The sequence below is a fragment of the Xiphophorus couchianus genome, chromosome 12 (assembly GCF_001444195.1).
Source record: "Xiphophorus couchianus chromosome 12, X_couchianus-1.0, whole genome shotgun sequence".
Lineage (NCBI taxonomy): Eukaryota > Metazoa > Chordata > Actinopteri > Cyprinodontiformes > Poeciliidae > Xiphophorus > Xiphophorus couchianus.
The window spans coordinates 12,091,487-12,117,636 of record NC_040239.1 but is presented as its reverse complement, the minus strand read 5'-3'; the positions used below and the strand labels follow the sequence as shown (position 1 = coordinate 12,117,636).

The 26,150-nt window shown below is 38.6% G+C and overlaps 1 protein-coding gene across 4 annotated transcripts in view; it reads right to left on the bottom strand.

Moving 5' to 3' along the window:
- Positions 1-26,150, bottom strand: part of aopep (aminopeptidase O (putative)) — a 94,656-nt gene that overhangs the window by 1,288 nt on the left and 67,218 nt on the right. For all 4 annotated transcript variants that reach the window (XM_028033892.1, XM_028033890.1, XM_028033891.1 and 1 more), the window contains 3 exons: positions 14,120-14,236; positions 8,903-8,989; positions 8,660-8,808 (listed from right to left, as the gene is read on the bottom strand). In XM_028033892.1, coding sequence (XP_027889693.1) covers positions 8,668-8,808; positions 8,903-8,989; positions 14,120-14,236 — 345 coding nt within the window. In that variant the 3' untranslated portion in view covers positions 8,660-8,667. The remainder of the gene's footprint in view (positions 1-8,659; positions 8,809-8,902; positions 8,990-14,119; positions 14,237-26,150) is intronic.

Genomic DNA, 26,150 nt, shown 5'->3' with positions numbered 1-26,150 from the left:
CCGATTTGTGTGCATTCAAGACTGTTCAATTTCTGTAGCCGTCAACATAGTTGGAAGCTCTTGGCTGAATGGTCAGAGTGGTTCAAGAATACTGCTGCAAAGCCGGCACAGAAAGAACATTGCTGTTATACCTCAGACTCTCCAAGCAAGGATAGTTTCACCTGCTTATCAACCGACTTATATAGGGGCAAGCCAGCTCTAGTTGAGTTAGTGGTGACAAATGGTTTGAGCAACCAGGCCGCCGCAGGATTGAAAAGCACGAGCATTTGAAGTATTTACTCAGGCAAAAACAATATTGCTAAGCTGAGTTAGTCTGACATTATTGTATTGAAAGAAATGGCATGGAGAGATGTCTGACGCAGATTTTATACCAGTCGCTAATGTCAAAGCCGCATCACAACTGCTGCTTTCCTGCATCTTCTTCTTAAGGTATATTAATGGTCAGAACTATCTTAGAAGTGGTTCATCCAGGCAAATGTATGACACAAATATTTTGTGAAAGAGACCACTGTCCTGATAGAAGGTGAACCTTCACTGCAGTGTCAACTTTTTGTAGCCCCTTTCTTCCAGGACTGGTCTGTACCAGATTTGTCTGCCATGTTCCTCGTTCTTCCTGGTGCCGCTAAGGCCTTCACAGCTGGATTTATGCTGACTTGAAACTACACACAGCTGGACTCTACTACCAGTCAGGTGTTATCTGAAGTCAGCTGGTTGCACTCGGTTTTATTAAGGAATACCAGAGTAAAGAGGCAAAACAATAATCAGGTTTCCTTCCACTTTGTAAATTCTCACCACTTTGTATGAATCTGTCATATAAAATCCACACACAGTTGTGGTTGTATTGTGATGTGAATACCTGTGTGAGGTCATGTAAAATACAAAATGGTCACATCTCATCACCTTCTCTGATGCCCACACACCGCCTCATTTCGGACTAAAGAATTTTCCAATGCGCTCTTTGAAATGCAATCCAATGCATTTCAGCATTTTGAAATGCACTTGACATAAAAGAGACAATCAGTTTAAACACACATGAGGAGAAGATGTGGGCTTTTTGTGGGGCAAATCAGTTTATTTTCGGAAGCTTTATACAGCGTTGCTTGATCCTTTGATGTGCAGAGAACCATTTCCCTTCCCATTAGAGAGTAATAAATCACCCTTTAGATTCAGGCTCTGATGGCAATTCCTCTTTTTTTTTTTACAGGCCTTTGATGGTCATTACTCTTTTAACAGGCCCTAAATATAGGTCTAAAAATGGCAAGCTCCACATGGCCCTCATTGCTAATTCACACATCTGTCCTCGTTTAGTCGTCATTTTGTCGTCGCCGATGTAGAGCGCTGTAATACCTCCTCACTCCATATATATTCTAGCAGAAGATGTAAAAACGGAACCAAGACTGACCAGTTTGAAATTCATTTTCAGCCATCTGTCATGGCTTAGATCAAGGAGCAGAGTGATCTAGAACTGCATCACAATTAGCCTGTTACACATCAGACTCTTCGCATACTGAACACACACACACACGATGCAGCTGAAGTTAATGCTTTAAGTTGGTATTTTACACTCGTTAGCAAACATCCCAGCTGCAGATATCAACAGATTGGCTGTTAGAAGATAAGCGGACTTAGCTGGAAGGGGATTTTATTTATTTATTTATTTATTTTTGACTAGTTAGAACATGCAAATATTGCGCAACTAGTGGTGTGACTAGTCCATGGTGATTTCCTTTTGACCTCAATGTGTGAAGACGGTTATTGATCAATGTGTTTGCTAAAGAAACATGCACCTTCTTGCACAGCACCTCTATGTTTTTATCTTTTTTCTGCTAATGTGGGAGTCTCCTCTCAGTAGGATCTTCAAATGAAGCATGTCGCATGACCAAGCTAAAAATTCCAGCGGGTGTTTTACAAAGTCTCAGAGTCTGAGACTAAACAAAAGATGGTTACGTAATGCAAATTAAATCTACTGTATAAAAACACTTAATAGAGCCATTAAAGTTAGAATGACATCTAACCTGCTGATGAACCTGGAATATGTTATCAGGTTTGTCTTTGACGCCTTGGCCTTGTTTTCCCTCTCTGAGTGGGAATGTGTGAGAACATGCCTCTCTGTATCTGGGCTGCCTGAGGCTCAGATTAGATCAGAAATCAATGCACATCAGCAGCACTTTTCACCACCAAAGTCATTTTAAGTCTAAATCTCAGCACCAAAAAGATTCTTTTTTTGGGGGGATGGGGGGTAAAGGGATTTAAATTTGTCTTAATCAGTTTTTTTAAAATATTACATCTGTTTCCCAGTTTGATTGCAAAGTCGAAGAACTGTTTGCATTTTTTCTGTGAGGATGTGAGTAGGTTGACTTGGCCAACATTAAAGACTCAAACCTTAAATCTTGGTATGACATTTTGGAGCTGTAAGGCAGTAAAAATGAACTGCAACAAGCCAAGAAAGAGTTTCACACAAAGTTTCCCCAGTAAATTTAGAAAGTTGTAGTTCAGCCTTCAGTTTTTGTAATGCCGATATGAATTAAGAGGCCTGAGAGATATTGAATGGTACATTTTAAACATTTTTGCCAAGATTTGGTGCATATTTGGGGGAGAAAACAAATTTCTCAAAAAAAAGTCAGTGCTTCTTTCCCCTACTTTGTAGTTGTTGATTTTTAAGATAGATAGATAGATAGATAGATAGATAGATAGATAGATAGATAGCATTTATTGTCATTGAACAGAATTCAACGAAATTTCCATTGCAGCTCCCGTGCAAAAGGTCAAATATATACAGTATAAATAAGCAAACACACAATAATAATAATAACAATATATACAACTAAATTAACTAAAGGCACTCAACCACACCAAAGAAGTAGCAGCAGGTCCAATTATGGCAAAGTACAGATAATGTGACAGTGCAAAGTGCAGAACAATATGGCTGTGTGGGGGTGGGGGATATGTATGTGTGACTGCGAGGTTATGCAAGTGAAGTTAAACAAAATGGGAGTTTGGCGTTCCACCCATTTTGTACAAAACAAACCCATGGCATAAATTGGGGGCTTGTCTTTCAAGAAATGTGATTTATCTGAAAAAATGGCATGGAAATCTCTTATAATAACTGTGAAGTAATATGCATGTATAACAATGTATGTTATACATTATCTTGTATAATATATACATGCTGTGATTAATCTCTTTAAAATGTGGGATAACAACTTTGCTTTTATGTAATTGTATTTTACATCCCATTTGTTGACCTTTTATTGATATTCAATTTAAAATATTTTTTTATTGAACTTTACATATAGTTTTGATGTTTTGGACACGGACAGAATGAATACGAAATAAGACACAAATAAAGCACATAAAATAAAATAACCCCTCGTCACAGCCAAAGTTGCTCCGTCCAGCCAAAGACCTGTCCTTATATTACGACAGGTTATTACAAGTTTCAACTGTAGTAAAAATTGATATTGAATTTTCTTTAGTTGTTTTTATTAGGCTTTATAAAGAAATAAACCCTAACATTATCCTAGTAATATACCCTGAGGTTTGTGGTTGTAATTTTATAAAATATAAAAAGAGAAAAAAAAGTATTATTCAGACTTCTGCAAGGCACTGTAACTTGAGTTTAAAGTATTGCATCAGTTTGAAGCACTGCTATATTTTGCTGTCAGGTCTAACTTTTACTTTGACTGACAGAATGCTGTACTGTCAGATTGTGGTCGCTGCTTTGTATTTGATTAAATCTATGTCAGCGTCGGTAAGCAGAGTCAGGGTCTCACTAGGCCTGGTATACAGCAAGTAGACCCACCAAGGTGCTTGGCTCTCCACCTTTGTCAGGATTACAGAGCGCGATAAAGGCATAATGTGCAGAATCATCCTGGATATATGGATCAAAGTGGAGGCGGAGTTGTGTGTGGGGAGGTTTTACATGCAGGCTCTGGAAAACGATGACGGGGATAAGAGCTCGAAAGAAAAAGGTGAAAAACGATCCAGAAACGGCAAAGAAGCAGAAGATAAAGAGATTGTGGGACTTTGAAGAGGCTGAAAAATACGGCTCCACTGTCTCTACACACATTTCTTTTCTTTCCATTGTCTCCCTGTCTGGGTCAAGCTCTCCTCAGGTGCAGAACTTAGCCACTGTGAACAAAGAGGAAATCAATCACTGTTCACCAATCAGCTAAGCTCTGTATCTGGCTGGAGAGAGGGTTCAGAAGCTGGCCCAGGTGATTGACGTGTGGTCAAACCATCGTGCTGATGAGTCCCCCTCATCGTCGTCATTTCAAATCACCGTCTCCTCAAACATAATCACGCAAACCCTTAAATAATCAGGCCTTCTAGAGTTCTGGTTTCTTCAGTGTGTAAGTGCGTGAAGATGTTTGTGCACTGAATGAGATCTGGTTGCCAGAGCTGCCGGCGGGGTCAGGACTGTGTGGTAATCCCTGGCAATGTGATTTTATCATAAGCCACAAATCAGCACGCCAGGAACCCTCACAGCCCAGACATGAAAGAACAAGATTTCCTCTCTGTCTCTCATTTCCCTCCCTCACTCTCTACCTGCTGAATCAGACTCCAGTTCACTGCGAACACCCTAAAAGTAAAAACTTTCTCTACTCTGGCCTCCTGTTTTTCTCCCCTCACGTCTGCCATAAGAACTCAGCCGTGAAAGACCACAACTGCAGATCATTCACTGCCTTACTCTCACCCGCTATTTCCTTGGTTACCCTTCTTCTCGTCTCCTATTCGCCACGCTTGGCTGACCCGGCGATATGCCCCTCATTAAGCGGATCAAGAGGGATTCCAAAGGCATGTACTGGGGGGAGGAAAATTACAAGACAGCGAGCAGGGAAGGATGGAAAAAAGAAAAAAAAGGTACTGAAAGACCACCCTAATACTCTAAAGAGTTGTGCTTTTCAGGTTCAAAAACAAAGTGGAGGAGGGAGCACGCCTTCATAGACATGTTGTTTTCAGTTAAAACCCACTCAGCCTGCCTCAGCAAAATCAACATAATCCACTGTGATCGAGACTGAATGTTTGGGGGAAAAGGTACAGGGAGGACTGTTCAAGTTAGGGTTCCTACACATTTTCTATGTAAATATCCAACGGTTTACCAATCTTAACATTCCAGTTTAGTCTTAAAATATCAAATACCAAAATTCACAGAGCATAAAATCATATTTCTGCAGTGGGCATAATGAGGGCTGCAAAAGAAAAAAAATAGAAGAAAGGAGCAATGAAAGTAAGGCCATGAAGGACATGAGCAAGGAAAGGAGAGAGCAGAAGGAACAAAGAATGAGATAATATGCAATAAATGACATGAAGGAAGGAAAAACAGAATGACAAAAACAAGGAAGAGAGGTAGGAAGAACTAAAGGAAGAAAAAAGAGAAGAGAGAATAATACGTAGGACAGCAGGAAGTAAGGATGAAAGCAAGGAATGGAAAATGGGAACATAAGGAATCACATAATAAAAGAAGGGACAGTAGAAGATAGGAAAGACATGAGGATCAAAGTAAGGAAGGATGGAAGTAAAGAAAGAAGAGCACAAGGAAGGAAGGTGGTTACAAGAAAAATAATCAAAAGAACAGGGAGATGGAGAAAGAAACACGGAGCAGAATGACATCTAGGAAAGAAAGGAAGGACACAATGAACTTGCTTGAAGAAAGAATGACGACATGACAGCAAACGAGGTAAGACCCAAGGAGGAAGGAAGGACAACATTCCATGATCCATTGGAACATGGAATAAAGTCTGGAAATGTAATATTTCTTAATACTCTAGCTTCCTTTTTCAGGCTTATTCAAACCTTGAGAACACTGAAATCAAGTTCCAGACTGTGTAGGAACCCTGTCAAGTAAAAAAAGAAAAAAAGACTATTTAGGAACACAAACTAGGTAGGGAAACATAAATCCACCTCCCTACAGAGAGATATGAAAAGACAGCAAGGAGGTCTGTTCATCCATCATTTTAATTGGAGTGAGATCTCAGATGACCAGTGGGATCCACTGATGTTTATGGGGGCTTGCTTGGGCCGGTCCGATGGGAAGTCATAGTAAAAGTTGGCGTATTAATCTCTAAATGCTTCTTCTGCTCTTCTGAGGTGACAGGAGGAGGAGGAGGATGGCAGAAGGATGTGGGAATGCTTGTGGCAGCGTATCTGTGTCAGCGAGATTTATCAGGACAGAGCCGGATGCCAAACACTTGTAGAGAAAACCTTTCACATCCAGAGCAAGTTTTTAGCTGCATCTTCTGACAAAGTCTGAGTTAACCAAGGTCACAGATGCCTTCTCAAGTGTTATTAGGTGGAGGGAGGAGAAATAATAACACATCCCCATTTGATTTAAGCCAAAAATCATTTGCTCTACCTGCTTATATTTTGGTGGGATTTTTTTATGATCATGTAATTTTCATGCAAGTTTCAGACATTATCAGCTGCATCTGGTAAAGATGTGTAAAAAGCCTTAAAATAAATTAGTCTTCTATAACAGCATTATAATCATACGCTAAAACCTTTTGAACAACCTAATGTTTAATCTGAGTGTATTTGCTCTCTGTATGGCCATGAATGACAATTTAATTAGTATTTGGTCAGTTAATTTTGCTGCAACTTCTGGATCATTATTATTTTTCAAGACCCTGTGGAATCCCATTTTCATTTTACTGACAAAGGCCACCCGATTCTTTAATTAATATTTAATTGTGTCTGGTATTTTAAAGAATTCCTTATTCTAAGCACTCTAATAAGGTTCCCAAGGCCTTTGAAAATAAACTTCCCTCATACGTAACGGTGACAATGTAACAACTTTTGCACATATATTCTTCATAGCACACCAGACTAACCCAAAGTTTTAATTTTAGTCTTATTTGACCAATGGTTCCAGTTACAGTAGAGTTTAGCCTTTTCCACATGGCTACGTTTGAGGACTGTAAAAGCTTTTTGCGGCATCAATAAAAACAACCAGTTTATATATTGTTAACAAATGTGTTATACTTTTTGACTCTAATATGTCATAATTGCTGCAGTTCTCTCACTGTAAACTGTGGTGATTTTTCTTGTATACCTCCCTTACTATGTACCTTACTGTTCTTGGTGGCAAGACAAATACAGATGCTCCTGGTAGGGGCCACTGGCACAGAGAAATGGGCCTATGTGTTGCATCATATTTATACCTGATAAGTGCCTTTCCTCTAAAAATAAGTAGATTGTACATTTAAAAAACCTTCAGTAATAGATATTTTGGACATATTACGAAGAGTGCAAATAGTTCATATTTTTTATGGTGCCATTTTCCCTCACTGAGTAATTGCAATCAAATTAAAGTGTGCATGTGTGGGCGTGTGCACACACACATGCACATGCCCACACACAAATATATATATATATATATATACATATATCTATATATATACACACACAACATCTGGATGGACTACTCCCCATATGGGGTCTGTGTTTGCAAGAAATCCAAAACAGAAAGTTTAGTTAACTGTGTTTTTTTGTTTTTTTTATTATTATTTATTTATCACAAGTCATAACCTCATTGTACCATTCACTAACACTATTGCATATTGGATGTTTTCCTAAAATTGTGAGGCTCTAAGTTAAACACTACTAATTCATTACAGTATGTATTATTCCTTCATTGTGCTAAGAATTGAGTGACAGTCTTTTTTTTCTTTTTAACACCTTGGACACTTTCTAAACAACCTGGTTGCTGATTCAGATTGACAAAAGCTCTTGGATAGAAAACTAAAACAGAGTTGGATTTACTCATGAATAAGGGTGATTTTCAGGCACTTTCTGTTTCAAATTCAGCAACACAAGACAATCTACTACATCCAGCAATTTCGGAAAAATTATAATTCACTATAATTCAAGTATGCTTTTAACTTTTTGCTGTAATTATTTAAATTGTCCAACATCCAGGTGATCAGTTTGCACACCAGTCTCTCTTTCCCTTTTTGTTCTCTCCCAATCAAAACTTTTCATCTTTCCTTCATTTAGTGCCAGAGTAAGAAACCCCTCACTGCTCAGGATAAGCCAGGAGTCCACTAGTTGACAGCTGTGATTATGCATATAAACAACACCCAGTAGAGGAATTCCAGGCTGGACTGTGTGCAAATCGCCAAAAATTGAGTCGAGACCATCCTGAGCCCCTCAGCACATGCTCACTGACCTATTTTCTCTGCTTTACTGTCTTCCAGCACAGTTTGTTTGAGGAACAAATTCCCAAATTCCTTCTCTGACAAATATGGTAATGGTGCTGCCGTGAAACCTCATGAGTCTACGAGCTAGCTTCCAGGTCAGAAAGGAATGTGCTGCAAAGGTAGCCAGCAAATTCACATGTAGACTCCCTGCTAGGATCGATTGGATCAAAATAGATTCAACACAAAGCTTTCTTTATCAGGTGCCTCTACAGGTCCAATAAGGCAAAGTTTCAGTAAAAACCCTTATGAGGCAATAATTACCCTGATGTATCCAATACATGTTAATTTTCAATTAAGTCTCTGGACTTTTAAGGCACATGTTGGTTAAAGTTAGCAGTTTCTGCTCAAACTGTTGAAAGGAAGAGAACCAGCAGAACTAAAAGTCACCGTTCAGTAGAGTGACAGAAACCCTGTTGGAGCTACTAAAACTAAAAATCTGCTAAACAAAAACGACACTTCACCTCCAGTGTCACAGAATCATCTCCTCCACAACTCTGCGTGCTGATTGGTCCATTTCCTCCTGGACCAATCCGAGACATCGACGAGCCAAAGCCTGCTGCTCTGGATCCTCCTGAACCATCAGCTCCCCGTAAAGATACACACCCATTGCCTGAAACACACACACATTTTGTTCTAAATCTTCTCTTTGCTTTTCTACATGACTTGAATGATTATAGAGTAGAGGGCTAATGCTAATGTTTTACCTGGTCATGAAGCAGAAAGTCCTCAACATCACAGTAAGCCTGAGAGTAAGTGTGCTTAACCACCAGCTCACACCAGCGATGTCGGACCTGCAACCAAAACAGGGAAAAAAAACAACTGCTAGTGATAAATACTACATTTCAATTTCAGAATATTGTACATTTTCCCTTCTTTGTAACATCTCTGGGCTTTGAAGAAAGATAGTTACCAAGCTACCTGGCCTAGTGGGTGATAGGTGGAGGCAGCACAAGCGATGCCATTATTGCCATTAGTGTAGGCTTAATTTAGAGTTTGTAGACAATCATTGTTAAAATAAGTGCTGCTGCAATATTTGACACATGAGGCGTTAAAGCATCTTGGGATGAAAACAGGCTCATTGTTGCAGCCATAGCACCCAACCAGTTTGTTAAGCAACATATCTTGTCATTGCTAGGATTTATAAATTGTCCATGTTTGATGAATTTAGTTTTATGGTTTTATTTCTAAGCATATTGAATTTTAAATTCAATATGCTTAGAATATGCTGTATGAAATGTACGATAAATAAACTTGACTTCACTTGATTTCCTTTGACGTCTTCACTCATCAATACATTTTTGTAATCATTCTTGCGTTATCATTGGGAAGCACAATAATATTGAATGTTACGTTTCTTTAAAACTCCATTCACCCATCCACTGTCTATAACAGCTTGTCCATGCAGGGTCACAGGTGGGCTGGTGCCCATCTCCTGTGGTCATTGGATCAGAGGTGGGATACAGCAGTTCATTCGTTTAAAAATTTCAAGAGATTAATGTAGAATTAACAGATCTGGGATTCTGAAAACTGAATATAATATCACGTGAGAAACTTCAATTAGATTTTTTTGACTGTGTATTTGTTGTTTAACGGGGTGTGTGTGCGTTTGTGAAAGATGCTGCCTGGCCTTTTTCCTGGAGGATCAATAGGAGCTCTGTTGCTGCGGTTACAGGAGAGATCAGAGACTGCCTCTGTCCCTGCCTCAACCATCATCCGTCATCATCTGATACGAGCGCGCGTGAGTGTGTGTATGTGTGTATGTACATTTATATACGTGTTGAGGAGACTGGTAGAGGACGATAAAAGATATTGAGGAGCCCTAAAAATTTTGAGATGAAAAATCTTTTAAAGCATCATCAATTATTTTACAGCTTAGCTGTTTCCCCTTGACTGCATTTTTCGTGGGTGTTTTCAGTCTTCCTCAAAGTGTCTCCACAGACTCAGGGTAATAAACTAGTCCCTTGAAGAATTCAGTGTGGGATTTCTGGTGATTGATTTGATCTCAGCAGCTCAAGCTTTGGGAAAAGAAAAGGTACAGGAATTCATTTAGAGGTTTTAGAAACTGAGCAGAAGTGATCCCTCCAAGGCCTTTTTTCAAGCTTTCACTCTCGTAACAGAAGTTTGAGTCTTTAAAACGCTACATTCTGCTCCTTTCATCTTTGCAGTGTTAAAACTGAGACCGACCAATGCTTCATTTGGAAGCCAAAAAGGTTAGTTTAATCGGTTTTTAAAATGTTTTTTTAATTAAGTTGTATCTAGTAAGAACTCAAAAAGCAGATAAATTTAATAAATCAGCTCCATTTCCCTCTAGAAATATGTCTTCCTGTCTTTGCACGAATGTGCACAATGTGTTTACCCTCTAGTGCCAGTTCTGCCCTCCTGGCCTGTGCAGCCCCAGCAGCTGCTGACTATACTGGGTTACATTCCTGGGGAGAGCCTTGGGGCACAGCAGCTGCTTGGTGCACCTCTTCTTCTCTCTTTTTTTCTTTTTTAAACTATGTTTCCTCTCGCAGGGCCCCTCTTCCTGACAGCACATGCAATTACGCAGTGACATTCCTTCATTTATTACTGCACCACTGCTCTTCCCTTCACTCCTCTCTATCCCCGGTGTTATCACACACAGGAACTACAACTAATGCTTAAATATTCAGTGTGCAAGCAGAGTTACAGACTATCTTTTGTCTTTATTTGCTACTATCTAAATGCTCCAAATTCTGCTAAATAGTGTATGAGCTTGATTTTAGAGCAGGTTGACTGGTATCTGCTGGATCAGTGGTCACTTCAGGAAGGTTTGCTTTGTCTGCATCATTGGTCAGGGAAGTATGTACATGTCAAATTAACTTTGACTTGATTAATTTGTGATGATTGACAATCGTCACCTATTGGTAGTTTACTCTAATTTTTTCACCACTTGCCATTTATCAGCCAGCTTGGCAGTTACATTTTGAACAATATTGCCAAGGGGAAAAGTGTCCCAACTGCCTGCTAAAGGAGGGAGAGAAATTTTACCACTAATTTTGTCACTAATTTTGTGCTATCATGCACAAAATGTAAATGGAGGATAAATAAATCCCCAACATAACATGTTTTTCAGCCAGTAAATATCTCAACAATCATGTTAATAGCGTTTTATGTCTGTCAGTGTTTGACAGTTGTTATTTTTGATACGTTTATCAAACGTCAAACTTGGTAATGGACTTCATTAAAACTATTTTATCATTGCAACTATTCTAAAATGTAGATAATCAATGTCATTTAACGATTTGCAGCTATTTATTCAATTACCAAATTCATGTGCTGAAAGCTTGAAAGCAGCTTAAAGATTCCATTCAAAATGCAATTTTTAAAAACTAGTTCAATTTTTCGATGTATTTCCTGCATGGACAGATTTGCTTTTTAATGTAAGCTCAGGTACACATCTATGTTGCACAGACTATTTCTGAATCCCATCGTCGGTTCCTCCATGGATGGTTAGCCTTGTTACATCAAAATCTTCCGATGTGGACATTATGCGTTGTTTAGATTTGTGAGTGACTGTAGCTCCAATACACAGCAGTTTTAGTGGTCAGTATAACTAGAAAAGTGCTGTATAAAGTTTAATCCACTTACTCTGATGTGATTCTAATTCAGTTTCACAGTGTAAACACTGTGATAGAACAATATAAGGCTGGAACATTGTAATTTAATGCCCACCAGTCCCATCTTTCCTCGGAGACAACAGCCCACTACAGCCCACGTGAGCAAAATCCTATAGCAATGTAACAGAACAGGAAGTATTTAAAAAAAATACCTAAAGGATGTTTGATGCAACCTACATAATCTTACCCTGTAGATTAGAACTCTCACAAAAGATAACTGTTAATGAAAAAAAAGATCTGCAATATTTGACAGCTTTTTTACTCAGCATAAACCAAATTCTTGAACTGCTCCAGTGCAACCTGTAGTCAGCAAACTTAACAGAATGAATTGCCTTTGACATATGTGCACCCCACCAAATGTGCACAGGTAGATTTACACTCAACGTCAAACCAAACCAGGTTAGGAAGGGAAGTGGGCCAAAGTCGCACTCTTACATGCAAACATATGCGCACAGGTCCACCAGCAGAAATATTCATGGCCACTAACAGGCAACACAAAGTCGCCTGGTTTCACGCACAATGACAGTCAGCTTCTCACTTTTGTTCAGATTTTCACACTGATAAAAATTCTACAGGACAGCATTTTCTGCTCAAAGACAAGCTTTCTTATCACGTTTGCTCTACAGTGTCTCGGCACTCTGCAGATATTTGTTTAGCACAAGAACATATGGTGAAACATTATGTAACAGCATCATGCTGTGATCACATTTAAATGAAATATTATATACATATACTGTGTATATGTATATATATATACACTGTATACTGTATGTTGTGAAACTATAATAAGGGGAGAAGACATGTATGCTGTTCGATCTGACAAAACACCATTACAAAGTGATCGTATTATTAGTTCCCTTTTAGAATTATAAACATCCATTTATATCATCCAATATTCATTAATTCCAGAAAGCTCCCATCTGTGACTGAAACTACACTCAGATCTGTTTTAATCCAAGAGTTTTACACAAATTAATTATCATTTATCAAAACAGAATGTGGTGCAAGAGAGTGAGAAGTGGAAGAAATAAAGTTTCAGACACAGAAAAATGAATAACCGCATTTATGAGGAGAGTTGAAATTGATTAACCTCTTAACAACGTGACAAATAACCCTGGACGGCGCCACTGCCTTTAGAGAGGTGTGTGTAAGTGTGAATGTTTCTGCAAGTGTGTTATTTCTGCATCACTACTTGCATAATGGTCCTGCTTATTTTTAGCAAATAGTGAGAGCTTTTTTTTCCCTGGAAATTGTGGAGGAGAATCTGCATTTTATCTGCCAGGAAGTCTCCTGATCCTGAAAGCTGGATCCGAGGCCAAACATAGAGCGGCCTTCATTTTGTTACTACGAGGTCGATAAGCAGCTACTGAGTAATTACCGGTATACAAATACAAAGGTAATTTTTTTATTTTATTTGTGTGATTATGTCATAGACAATATATATTTTTTAATTTTCATATTTTAATGCACCTTTTCTCATCAGGATCAGTTCAGTAACTGCTCAAGTGACAACAAAACATCTGAGTCCCATTAGACGCACTGCAGCCTCAACAACAGCTTGTATAATTAATAGGAAGCTGTAAAAACATAAATGTGTATCAAGTTTTTCTTTTCAAAATGAGCCATGTGTTAATGACAGAGGTTAGTGTGGACAGTTTACAGGTTTCTCCCACAGCTGTGTTTCCACACCAGTTCTCCTGTACTTTACAGCAACTCTGTAGTGTAAAATAAACTTGGTTATTGCAAATACCAATACAGGCAAAAAATACACATATGCAAATACTGTTTTAAAAGTATAAATATATACAGTATATAACCTACACTGGCTTATGAAGGGATTCAGCACAGTTGAACTATTCTGCATTTTGTCACATCACAACCACTCACTTCAATGACTTTATTATTACCTTCAAAAAGTGGGCCCTAATGTAATGTAGATGGAAAATTCAAGATGTTATTATTTTTTTACAACTAAAAACCTTGATCATGAAACACTGCAGTGGTAGCATCATGATACAGAAGAGAATGCGCTTCTCTTCTGTATCACCTCCCAGCAGGGCATCATCCTTAAACATACAGGCAGAGCTACAATAGCACATTGTTTTTAACCACAGCATATTTTGGTGTTAGACCTACCTAGTCAAAGTCCAGACCTTAATTCAATGAGAAAATTTGAACATTTCAAGGTGTATTGATATTTCTACGAGATTTTTAATCCCTGTAGCCGAGTTCAGAGAACTTGTTTGCTCACTTGTCTGAGCTTGTGTGCACGTTGTGTCTCACCTCAGCATCTTGGTTCTGCAGATTGTAGGTCTTGTGCAGAGCACGCATGGATGGCACACTCAGCTCCGATTCTTCCAGCAGAAGCTCCAAAAGCATCACCAGCTGCTCCGTTGTCAGCTGAGGAGACAAAACGGTTTATAATGTCAATAGAGGCTCACTCATGAAACTTACTATTGCACACTATTGGAGATTATTAGTGTAACCTTCTTCATGCAGCAAACAACACCAAATAAGCAAAATTATCCAAGCTTTCGAAATAAGTTGAATACCAGATATTGCTTGCAAGCACATTTGTATTGTTTTCTGAAAGCTTAATTTTCTTCTCTGTGCTGTGACTGGAAGAATGGAAGAAAATCAGCAGAAAACTGGCACTTAATTGAGCTCCTCAAACAGAGGAAGAGGTAAGACAATAATATCAGAGATGGTAAATTAATAAATATGATAATGTAAAAGAATATTGAGCTACCAAGAAATATTACAAGAGAAAATGAGACGAAGCGAAAATATTACGATTGGAGAGCAAGACAGAGAAGTGAGATGAAAGAGAGCAGGGATGCCGTCTTTGTTAGCTTTGAACCAAAAGTAGGAATCTTGTTTGGGAATAAACAGTGCTATAAAAGTCTATTTTTGTTAGCGCAATTATGCGTTTTAAACGTTGGAATCCCATAGTGCAATAATTTATGGGTCTTAAAACGGAAAGGAAAAAAAGAACAAATGTTTTCAAGAATTTCTAGCTTTTGCCTCCTTTTATCCTGTTGTCCTGGAGTAAACAGCCTTATTTTTTCAGATGACTAAAATCTTCAGAGACGAGTATTCTGGAAAATCATGTAGGCAGAGATATGAGAAAGTGGCTTCCTCCTCTGGGGACAGCTGTGCCCAGCCTTGCCTGCCTTCCCTGCTGGGTACACCCAACACTTTCCCCCTGCTCCCAGCCTGGGACACAGTTAATGGCTGGAGGCCCCTCAGAGACCAATGTGAAAATGAGTATGAAGTTTGTGTGTGACTGAGGGGGAGCAGAGTGCGAGAGAGAAACAACACATCCTACCTTAAGTTGGAGTGAATGAATCATGCATGAATGTCATAAACGACGACCATAAGTCACGTTACAACCAGAACCTTGAGTGTATTCTACTGGTATTTTATGTGAAAAGGAAAGTAATACATGCCTTTAAAATTTTTCCAAATAAACATCAGAAGAAAGATTAAATACTTTGTGAAATAACCTTTGTAAAATGAATGTGCTTTGACATAAACCATTGGAGATGTGGCAGGATGTTTAGGATGTGTTTTGCTGGAAGGTAAACCTCCATCCCAGTTTGCAGCATCAACCAGGTTTTCTACCAGGGTTGCCCTGTATCTAGCTGCATTCATCTTTCCATTAACTCCAACCAGATTTGCATTGCTTGTGGAATATTTAAAACAAGACATCTTATGCTTTATTTGCTTATTTGTTTTGTTCTCCCAACAATGACTTTTGTCTCCCCACTCTTCAATAAAGGCCGGTTTTTCAAGTGCACAGCCAGTAGTTTTTCTGTCAACAGATTTTCCCACCTGAGCTGTAAGCTATTGAAGATTAATGCTGCCAGTTTTCTTTCTTATTTAAGATTCTAGATCAAATAAGGCTCTGTGAGGTGCTTTAAAAGACAACCCTGAATTAAAGCAACCGACAACGTTATCCCCACTGTTGACCTCCAATGTTCCCCAACAAACCTCTGAAGCCTTCGCAGGACAGCTGGATTTATGCTGAGTTTGAATTGCACAAATTGTACTTTTTTTTTGGTAAAAAGCTTGAAAACCATCTATTTTTATCCTTCAATTTGAGAATCATGTTCTCCTTTGTGGTGGACCATGACATAAAATATGAACAGATTACAGTGACGGTACAAAATCTGAAGAATTTGAAGAGGTATGAATATTTCTGCAAGGCGCTGCACCTCCTGGACCTGAGAGAGTCACATTTAGACTTGAGCTAGCAAACAGTCAAATTAAACTGTACTTGCACTGCTGCCACATGCACACATATTTACAATGGTTAACATGTGATATCCTGGATTCCCTTCACCCTCTATTGACTCCTCTCTTTCCCTCACTCCTCCCTCCATTTTGTGAAGGCTGAGAGTGAGTGTTTTCTGAAGTGACATCTCCATCTTCAATGAGTCTCAATGGAGCCCACCCATGATCTCTCTCAACCTCCCCACCCACCCGCCCTACTCTTTGAAAATGAGCAGTTGGCAGCAATAAAACACCGCTCTCACAGGAGCGCTCACACAACCTCTCTGCACGCCATGACTGTGAGGTCCTGTTTTGCCTGTATGTATTTATGTTGCTATGGCGGTAATCAATATGTCTGCAGCAGTGTCTCCAGAAACAGATTCCTGGTCAATGATGATACATTTGAAACTAGTTCACATTGTTATTATCCTGTCACACACAGTGTACACTTCATGGCAGACAGGGATGGAACCGTCTCCCTTATCAAATGTCACCCGTTCATGACTTCAACAGAGGTTAACAGTGGCGCCTACAAACACTATCCTGCACTTTAATAGGAACACAGGATTTACTGGCACTGGCAAAGAAGGGTGTATTTTCTGTTACTTCAATCTTACAATTAGCTAAAATCTACAGGAAATATCAGGAGCTGTTTTTCCACCCTACAAAGTCAAATATGAGTAATTTGTTTCCCACGCTTCTGCCTCAAGATGGCCAGCACTATGTTTCCTTAAAGAAACCGTGAGGAGAATAAAACACGTGCCTGAAAGCAGATTACTTATTCACACAACATTCTCTGCTACTTTTTCTACACCTGGAATTTCTTTCTGTGTGCTCCTTAAAATTTCTGGTTTTCATTTTGCAACCTTAAAAAGACAAAAACTTAGGACGGTGAATAAGAAAAAATCAGAAATGTTTTCACAGTGATTAAGCTTCTGTTTGTGTCATACGAAACAAGCTGCGAGAGAAACAAATCCAGAGACGATTTTTTGATCCGATGGATTCACTTTTCTTAAAAACTAAATAAATTCTTCTCAACCAATAGTTTTTATACAGTCTAGAAACCTACAGCACCTTCCACAATAATTCTTAAAAATATCTCTATAAAAATAAAATAAATATCACAGCTCACAATAGCAAATTTTCACAAATAGAATGGTTTTTTTTTTTGACAAATCTGTTTTTTGCACTCAGTGGTGAAAAATAAATACCACATGAATAAACAAATGTTATCAGATTTTGTATTTTATTCATGCCTTTTCAATGCTTTTTTTTTTGCAGCATTAACCAGCACTAATGTGGCACAAATGTTTAACTTACTTTTTCTGAAACTGAGCAAGATATAATTTTTAAAAAGAGCTGAATAGATTTTACAGCTCTTGACAATATTTTTTGTATAGACAAAATGTCTCTACAAAATGCCTCACACTAAAGAGAAGAGTAATTTCTTCCTGATCACATGATTCATGCTGTAAAAAACATAAGAAAACTCACAGAAACAGCTGTGGTTAAAGCTACGGGTTAAAGGTTGTCTGAATGTAAACATGTTAATCCAGGCAGTATATTTCCACTGAGAGGGTTTCACCTGTTTGCTTAGTCAAAGCCATATAGAGAGTTGGGTTTTTTTTTCGCTGGCAGGGAATATTAGGACCAGAATCCATGTAATAAACATACTTTTCCCAGAATTTCCGTAGTTCTACATTTTCAGGCTGTTTTAAAATGCAAGAGTTGATGGTTATAGAAAATCCTACAGCTGAGACTTGGAAATTTAAATGTTTCCCAAAGTCTACTTTTTTTTTATATACTTATCCAGATCACGGAAAACACTTGAATCGAATTCCAAACTTTTCCAGACAGCATTATCTACTATTATAACACAATCAACATGCCAGTGCTCACAATCTGCTGACAGAGGTCTGTTTCGCCATCTGTACATTGAATTGAGCTTTGTTAGGACCTTTGGGGAATATGCTGCTGAAATGTCCCCTCACACACACTGACCTCTAAACCTCTACAGAACAATGACACACAAACACCCACGTGTGTGGATGTAGGTATAAATACAGACTGGTTAGTTGACTGACAGCTCAATGCCGCACAGCAATAGTAAAGACAGGAAATGATGTTCACTTTAAGCTATGAATACAATAAAGCAGTGTTGTTTTGTTCATTACCTCATAGGGACCTTTTCTGGTATAGTCTGCACCTAAGGAACAATAGTCGGTGCAATGTCTTAATAAGGACAAACCCATCCCCAGTGGAGGCATTTTTAGTGTGATAGACAATGATTGGAAACCTGAGCTAACCTGCCTTTTCACAAATACAAAGCAACTCTATTTATGGTATCTCTATCGGTAAAAATTCAGACTGAGAAGAAGACAGAATGAGAGTTGCTTCTGACCCCTTTGCCCCTGCTTCTTTGGAAAATGTTGAACGTACTAGGATTTACTTTCTCCCCAGCAATCCATCACTTCTTCAGTATTTCTGTGGTAATGACACTTAGCGCCACTTTTTTCTGTTTGAGGGGGGCAGAACCTTGTCCTCCATCAGGAGGCTCCAATTTTAAAATAAATCGGACTCAAAATATTAATCTGTCATTTACATCGCCTTTGTTAAATGAGGTCAGAACACCTGAGAAATCCAAAACAAATGTTTCCTGTTATTACTGCAGCCAGACATATGACAGACATGCTCAACCCTGCAAAATTAATCTTCACTGTCATCATCTTATGTTTTTGCTTTAACAAACTAAATACAAAACAGACAATGAATAATGAAAAGCCCAATTGTTTTTGCTTAAAATATATTTATAATGAGGTTTTTGACATGAAATTCACACCAGATGTCAGCAACAAACTAATTCAAACATACAAAGAAAAAAAATACATATGTTAGTTTCAATAAATAACTTAAGAAACAGGAAATTGAATCAATTGACAGCGGGAATAGAAATTACTCCTGTCTCTTTATCAGTGGAAATTAATATCAAATGAATTAGTCCCTAAAAAAAGGTTTTAAATCTTTTAAGTTATCAACATCTGGAATTGTATTGTTGCATTTATGGCAGACGTTTCTAAACGTCAAACTACCCGGTAAGTTGACATAATCTAAAAGAGCAAAAAGCATAACTTCTCCATAAAGCAGTCATGAACAGGTGTTCCTCAAACGATTTCAGACAGAGAAGTCAAGAGAACAGGTTCTTTCCACGCCAAGAACCAATTTTTGGCCTGAAAATGACACATACAGGATTTCCATGCAAACAATTAATTCAACTAATGCACTCAACCACAATGGCCTCTACGCACACTCCCTATTCCACAGCTGAAGAAAAAGTATACTGAAGCTCATTTAAGATTTGCTGCTGAACATAAGGACAAACAATTAAATCCCAAACTGAACCCTACAGAAGAGGATTAGGGCCACTGAAAAAAAAAAAGAATTCTGACTTTAAACTCAGAAATTGTTTTTTTTTTCTCGGTGACCCTAATCCTCTTCCGTACTTTGGGTACAATTGCACACACCATGTTTGGAGGAGAAATGGTACTGTATAATGCGTAAATACACCATTCTTACAAGTGTGGTTTGGAGGTGAAAACATTGTGTGGGATTGGTTTTTAGCATATGGTATTAACACATTTCATTTAACTGAAAGAAAGACGAATAAGAAATGTACCATAACATTCTTGATAGGAATATGTAAATGAAACCATGGAGGATCCTTCACCTCGACAATAATCCAAATGTAGTACCAATAAAAGTCTTTGTTTCAAAGAAAGAAGACATAGTTCTATTATGCACCAGTCAATCAACTAACTGCAAACTTTATGGACAGAACTGAAGATTAGAGTGCATGGAAGATGCAGTCTTCAGTTTTATCTTGAAGTGGTAATTACCAACAAAGGATTTTCTACTAATTCGTTAATTTCGTGTCAACAGAAAACTATATTCACTGAGAAACAGTTGACATGTTCATCACTTGTTTTTCCTGCTGTTGTAATTACGGAATCTAAGCTGCTTTTCATCTCACTTTTCTGGCTGTAGGAAAAACTATTATGGCATATACTATTTTATACCTGAAGATATAACATTTATTCTGATAGTTTAGGGCTAATAAAAAGGATCAAATCAAACGAATTGATGGCTAGAAACAAAGACAAGAAATCCCTACTAAAAGTCAACCAGAAAACCAATTCACTGTGAAATAATGACCATTTTTTTCCCCTTCAGAGGATAAAGGAGGCTGTAAAATCCATAAAGTCCCTTGAGTTAAATTTGTGACTTGTGTCATTATACAGTGAGTAAAATTTGACTAGAAATGACTTGGCTTTAAAGGAAGACAGATGTTTTGGTAATACGTACCCCTACATCTGTACCTACAGGGGGTGGGAGGTCTTTCTTGTTGAGCCATGCATCAATATGGGGGGTTGGAGACACTGACTGAGTGTGACATTATAAAAGCAAACTGTAATGTCTGAGCGGCCGCTGAATCGTTCGTGCATGTGTGCGTCTGTGTGTGGTGCCATTCAGTCACTCGGCTGCCTTTTATTTCTTTCTGACCGCAGGCTCGTAAAAACACATTCTGGCACCGGCAGCCAAAGGACTCGGCCCGCCCCTCAGGTACTAAGGTTTCATTCTTTCTTTCACTCAGATCCTTTCTTTTCTTTCTTCTGCTGCCTGTGTCTCCAACGCCGTCTGCTGTCTGTCTCTGTTCCAGATCTTTTCATTACACCTTTTCAATGGTGCAAACTCTTGTGTCTGGCTTGGCCAATTAAACGCTCCTCTGTTGCCCTTTTTAAATATATTTGTCTGGCTTAATTCTGCACATGGGGCCCAGATCACTTGTCAGGTGGAACTGTAGAGGCAGTATTAGGTCCTGAGGAGGGACACGAATGTAAACAGATGTGACACGTTTATAAATATCCACCTTAAATTGGCTCACACAGGTGCTGAAAAACCACAAACTCAAAACATACAACAAAATCATTCATACAAAATTGCTCTTAGATGGGTTTTTTCTTTCTTTTTTAGTTGTTTTAATTATACAGTTCTTGGCAAAGGTTTACTCAAGCCTTTTTATGTAACAATCACAAACTTTAGTGTTTTATATTGAGATTTTAAATGATAGACCAATACAATGTAATCCATAATTGTAAAATCAATGGATAAGAATAAAATATCTCAGAAGGTCTTAAAAAACAAAATCTACACTCTGGTGTGCCCTTTTTTCTGAAGGCCAAGGAACACACCGCACAGATCAGGAATATTGCCTTGAACTCACCATCTCTACTCAGCATGATGCTGTGGGAAGCTTTCTTAAATGATTACAGAGGCAATGGAAGGATGGATGGAGCAGTATCTAACAAAAACGTGTTACTGGGACAGAGGTTCACCTGCCCCTTCAAGGCTTAGAATGGCCCAGTCAAAGCCTGTTCCTAAATACGTATAAATCAAAGTGATGTTTTGCAAGTTGATTTGCACTGATTCTTTCCATCAAATCTGAACTTGAGCTATTTTGCATAATAGAATTAGCAAAAAGGTAATTTGTTAAAGAAAAATAAACAGGAGTCATTTTCTTCTACTCCAAAATGATGAATTACTTTTGTTGCTCTAAAAATCCCAGTAAAATATATTGAAGTTTGTGTTCATAAGAGAAACAGTTCAAAGATTATGACAAGCAAGGAGAATTGTATGTCATGGGGTCATTTTTAGAAACATCCATGAGAGATTTTTATTCAGACATACAGCTGTAATGTGAGAATGATGTAACCATGATAAGTGACTATAGAGGATAAAGCCATTCTCAAACCACAATGATACAGCAATCTTTGTGATCCACACAGTCTGAAGGGACATAAAACATGTTGCTCATATAGGATTTGTAAACCAATTTTGCGTAATGGTCAGAATGCAAACAGGCCTACAGGAGATACTGAAAGGTTATCCATGAGTCACATGTTGCCCTTTCAACTTGTGCAACAGAGCTGCATGTTGTTCCATCATTTTTATTAAATGACACGTAGTGGTGCTGCAGCGCAAATGACCTCGACAATGACCGTTGGCTTCGGCTGTCTATCTTTAATTTGATCATTAATAGCCCTCGTTCGGTTTGACGACAGTTCCAATCAACAACCGCAGCAGCCGCAGATAGCAGAATAGAGCAAAAGATTGTGTTTTATGAATATTAACTGCTGCAATCAGTCTGGAGCCTAATCAAAAACGCACAAAACAGAAGTACCAAAATTGAGAAACAAAGGGAGAAAAGACAACAAGCATCAGACGTTTTGACCTTGTAATCATCGCTTTTGGGATCAATTGTCTCAATGTTTGTCTCCAAACAAACACAAGCTGACAATAAGCCGGCTGTCGGGACCGATCTCCAGTTTTGAAAATGATGGGAACGAATATGTAGCGCATGAATGATAAAAGGCTAATCATTAGAGGCCTCTGGGGAAATGAGGACTATTCTGTGAGCTGGGTAAATTTGACATTTTACAGCATGTGCTTTCCTTCCCAAATACCTAATTTCTGACTAACCTGTGTCCATCTGGTAGTCACCTGAACAATGTTTAGCTGGAAGTTTCGAAAAAAGAAACAGTAAATCAGATGCTAAGATATAGGAATAAACAACACTGTTGTGGGATTCATCACCACATAATGGAAAGATTATGTGCAGTCCCATGCTGTGTGGAAGTTTTTCTTCAGCAGGGACACAGAAACTGATCAAAACTGGTCAGAAGAAAGATGGTGCTAAAAACAACACAATCCTAGAACAAAACCTCTGAAAGATTCCTTTGCAAAAGATTCAATACAGGGATGGATGTTTACCTTCCAGCAGGACAATGCTAAACAGATAGCTAGAGTTGTGTTGGTATTATGAGCTAAATTGGCACAAGGTCGAGACATAGCAAGTAAAAAACAGGTGGAAAAATAAAACACTGCACAGCTTTAGAGTAAGCACAACACAAGCACAAGGTGGGGCGTTTGCTATGTAAAATTCTATCTTCCTGCATTTTGGAACTGAACCGAGGGCAATTAACGTGTTTTCTCTCCTACTCATCACCGTTCTGACTCATAGCCAATCCACACACACTCGCCCCTGAAACAGAGGAAGTTTAATTAATCTATGGCACTTTGACGCACGCTGCAAATCTGAGCGTCTCCAGTGGATGCCTGCTTCTTAACGTTCCTCCTCCTCCTCCCACGATCCAGTGTGTGCCTTCCCCAGTGGAGGAACACACAATTTCTCAAACGAAAAGGGCACGGGCCTCAAATTAATCTTTCTAGCTTTTTCACCAAGTTCCCTAATAGGTTAGTTGAAGTCACTATTTGAGCTTCTGCTAATATAAAAAAGGACGTTCTTCCCACTGTTTTCACCTAAAGGGTAAATTGAGTTTCATTTATACAATATCTTTTAATTTCCCATTTGTAGTAGTTGGGTAATTTTTTGAAAATATAATATGCACAGCATTGTTATTGTTATTATTTATTATAACCATAAGGATCCACCACAGAGGACTGAACCCAGGTTTCTGTGGTGGCCTTTTTGCCCTCCTGTAGCACCACCACCCATAAGCCTTTGAAAGAGACGGGCCTTTGAAACTAAACTGGAACAAAGAGACTTCTGTTTGTGAGTGAGAGAGAAAAATATGTAGCATTTGTAATCCTGTGACACATCCAAACAGCTGGACGTCAGTTTAAACAAAAGCCGAGGTGAGCGGACAGGATGGTGGAGAACAGGCTTGTTTTGTATGGCTGCACAAAGACGATGTCAGAGAAACAAACAGATCAGTGAATAAGTAAAAATCCAATTGTGTATGAGAGCTGAAATATTGTTATGTAGGTATTAACAACTATTATAACAACATATTGTGGAGTCGTAGACCTTTGTAAGTTAGAGTGAGATGTTGCACTAAGGAAAATCCTTGGTAGCACACTAGTGTAGCAGGACCTCTGCATAAACTGGGAATTAAAATTAGTTATGTTCTTAAAAATTTTCTTACAAATATACAAAACAAGGTTCATGTGTTTCTCCGTATGCTCCACAAAGTAAATTTTTTACACACCCACAATATGGTTTCAACAAAATTAATATTTCTATTATAATCTTGACTTCAAGAACCAATTAAAATGTTTATAATTACCTTTATAGAAAATTATTTTGTGTGTGTTTAGTCTGTTGTCTGGTAAATCATAAATTATGCATACAGTATTTAAACATGGGCATTTTACCTGTCTAAATTTAACCAGGGTTTCACAAATGCACTGGTCTACAATATCTAAAATGATAAACCATACAGTCCTTCAGATGAGATGCCAGGATGACTAGACTGTTGTCTTTCCTCTACAGACCAAAGATGCACTGCCCCTCCTCACGTGTTGCTGCTCACTGTCAGTCAGCCATGTGACTGAAGAAGAAGAACTTGGCTTTGGTTTCACAGCGTGCACTTTTAAACATTTTCTGATCACACGTTTGTAAATCATGCATCACTTTCACCTTTTGGTTTGCATCACACCTCACCAGGGTCCACATTTTCAGGCTTATGATAGTTCCACTGTTTAATCCACACCAGAAGTATCAGAATAGATGTCCTCTAGGCTTTTTTTTTTAAAGTGGGCCAAGCTGTTCTGGTTGAGAATGCACTCCCAGGTCCAGACCTTATCTAATATGTGGATCTTTGCAGTGTACTGTAGGGGAATTTAAATTAGGAGTCATCATCATCCATCATCAATTTGCCATCTTAGCAAACAAAGTTTTTATAGCTTTGTCCAGCAATACTGCATGATCTTAAAAAACTAAAACCTCTTTGAGTCAACAGGGAAAATTCAGGGTCCAGAAGGAAAACCCAGACATCCCCAATGGCACTTTCTGGCTAATGCTAGGAGATCCCAAAGCATTTCTAGACCAAAAATCATTTTTAATTTCTTAAGCAAGTTCTGGGTCTTCCCCAGGGCCTAATGTTATTGGATGTGTCTGAAAAACCTGATGCATGTTGGTGCCCAAACCACCATGGCTTAATCCTTTCAGCGCACAGGAGTGAGGCTCTTCCCTGATCTCTCTCTAGATGATCGAGCTCTTTAAGTCTGAGTCTAGGCGCCTCATGGAGGAAGCTTTTTCAGCTACTTACATCTTTATACATCTGATCACCATAGTGGAGGGACAGAAAGTAGATGGGATTGATAAATCAAAAGCTTTGCTTTTTGGCTTTGCTCTTCCTTCTTCATAACAGGGCAAATGCCCTATTTAATTAAGATGTTTAAATAATGAGGTGAAATTAAAGAATTTAAGAGAATCCACATTCTTAACATAAATATCAATTTCAGACTTACTTTTAATTTGATTTCATACTGCACACTCCCAGCAGACATTAGGTCTTTAAAGAGAAGAATGAAAAGTGGCGTTGGCTGAAAATAGGCCAGGCTCCATTTCCCAATGTCATTTGCTCTGTTAGGATTCTGGATAGGTGAGAGCAGCCAGGGGTTGTGCTTAAATGTTCTCTCTTAGGGAAAGTATCAAATGAAAGAAACATTAAAAAAAACTGACGCAGCCTCATTCTAGTTTCATTTAAGGAGTTGTAGACATCAGCGTAACAAGCAAAAGACATTTGATCCTAATAATTACCAGACTTTAAAGGCCTTGCACAGAGGCACGTACAAAATAAAGGCTCAGAAAACTTTTGTCGGATCCGTGGCATTTCGCAGCAGATCGTCTTACAAATGTCAGCGTGCACACTGAATACAAAAAGCATGCAAGAAACATCAACGCGTGAACATACACACACGGGCAGCAAGGATTTGTCTATTCAAGGCATGTTAAATTAGACGATAACAATAATGGGGGTAAAAACACAAACATGCACTGGCAATGACCTCCAGCACAAAGTGATAGCATCTACTGTTGTTGAAAGATACACTGAGATACAGAGATTGAGAGCCTTAGAGGGGAAAAAAAAACAGAAAACAAGATGGGATGACAAAGTCGGATCCAAAGTGGGAGTGACGGCAAGGAGAGGAGACAGCGGGGTAAGGCTAGCAGAACCGT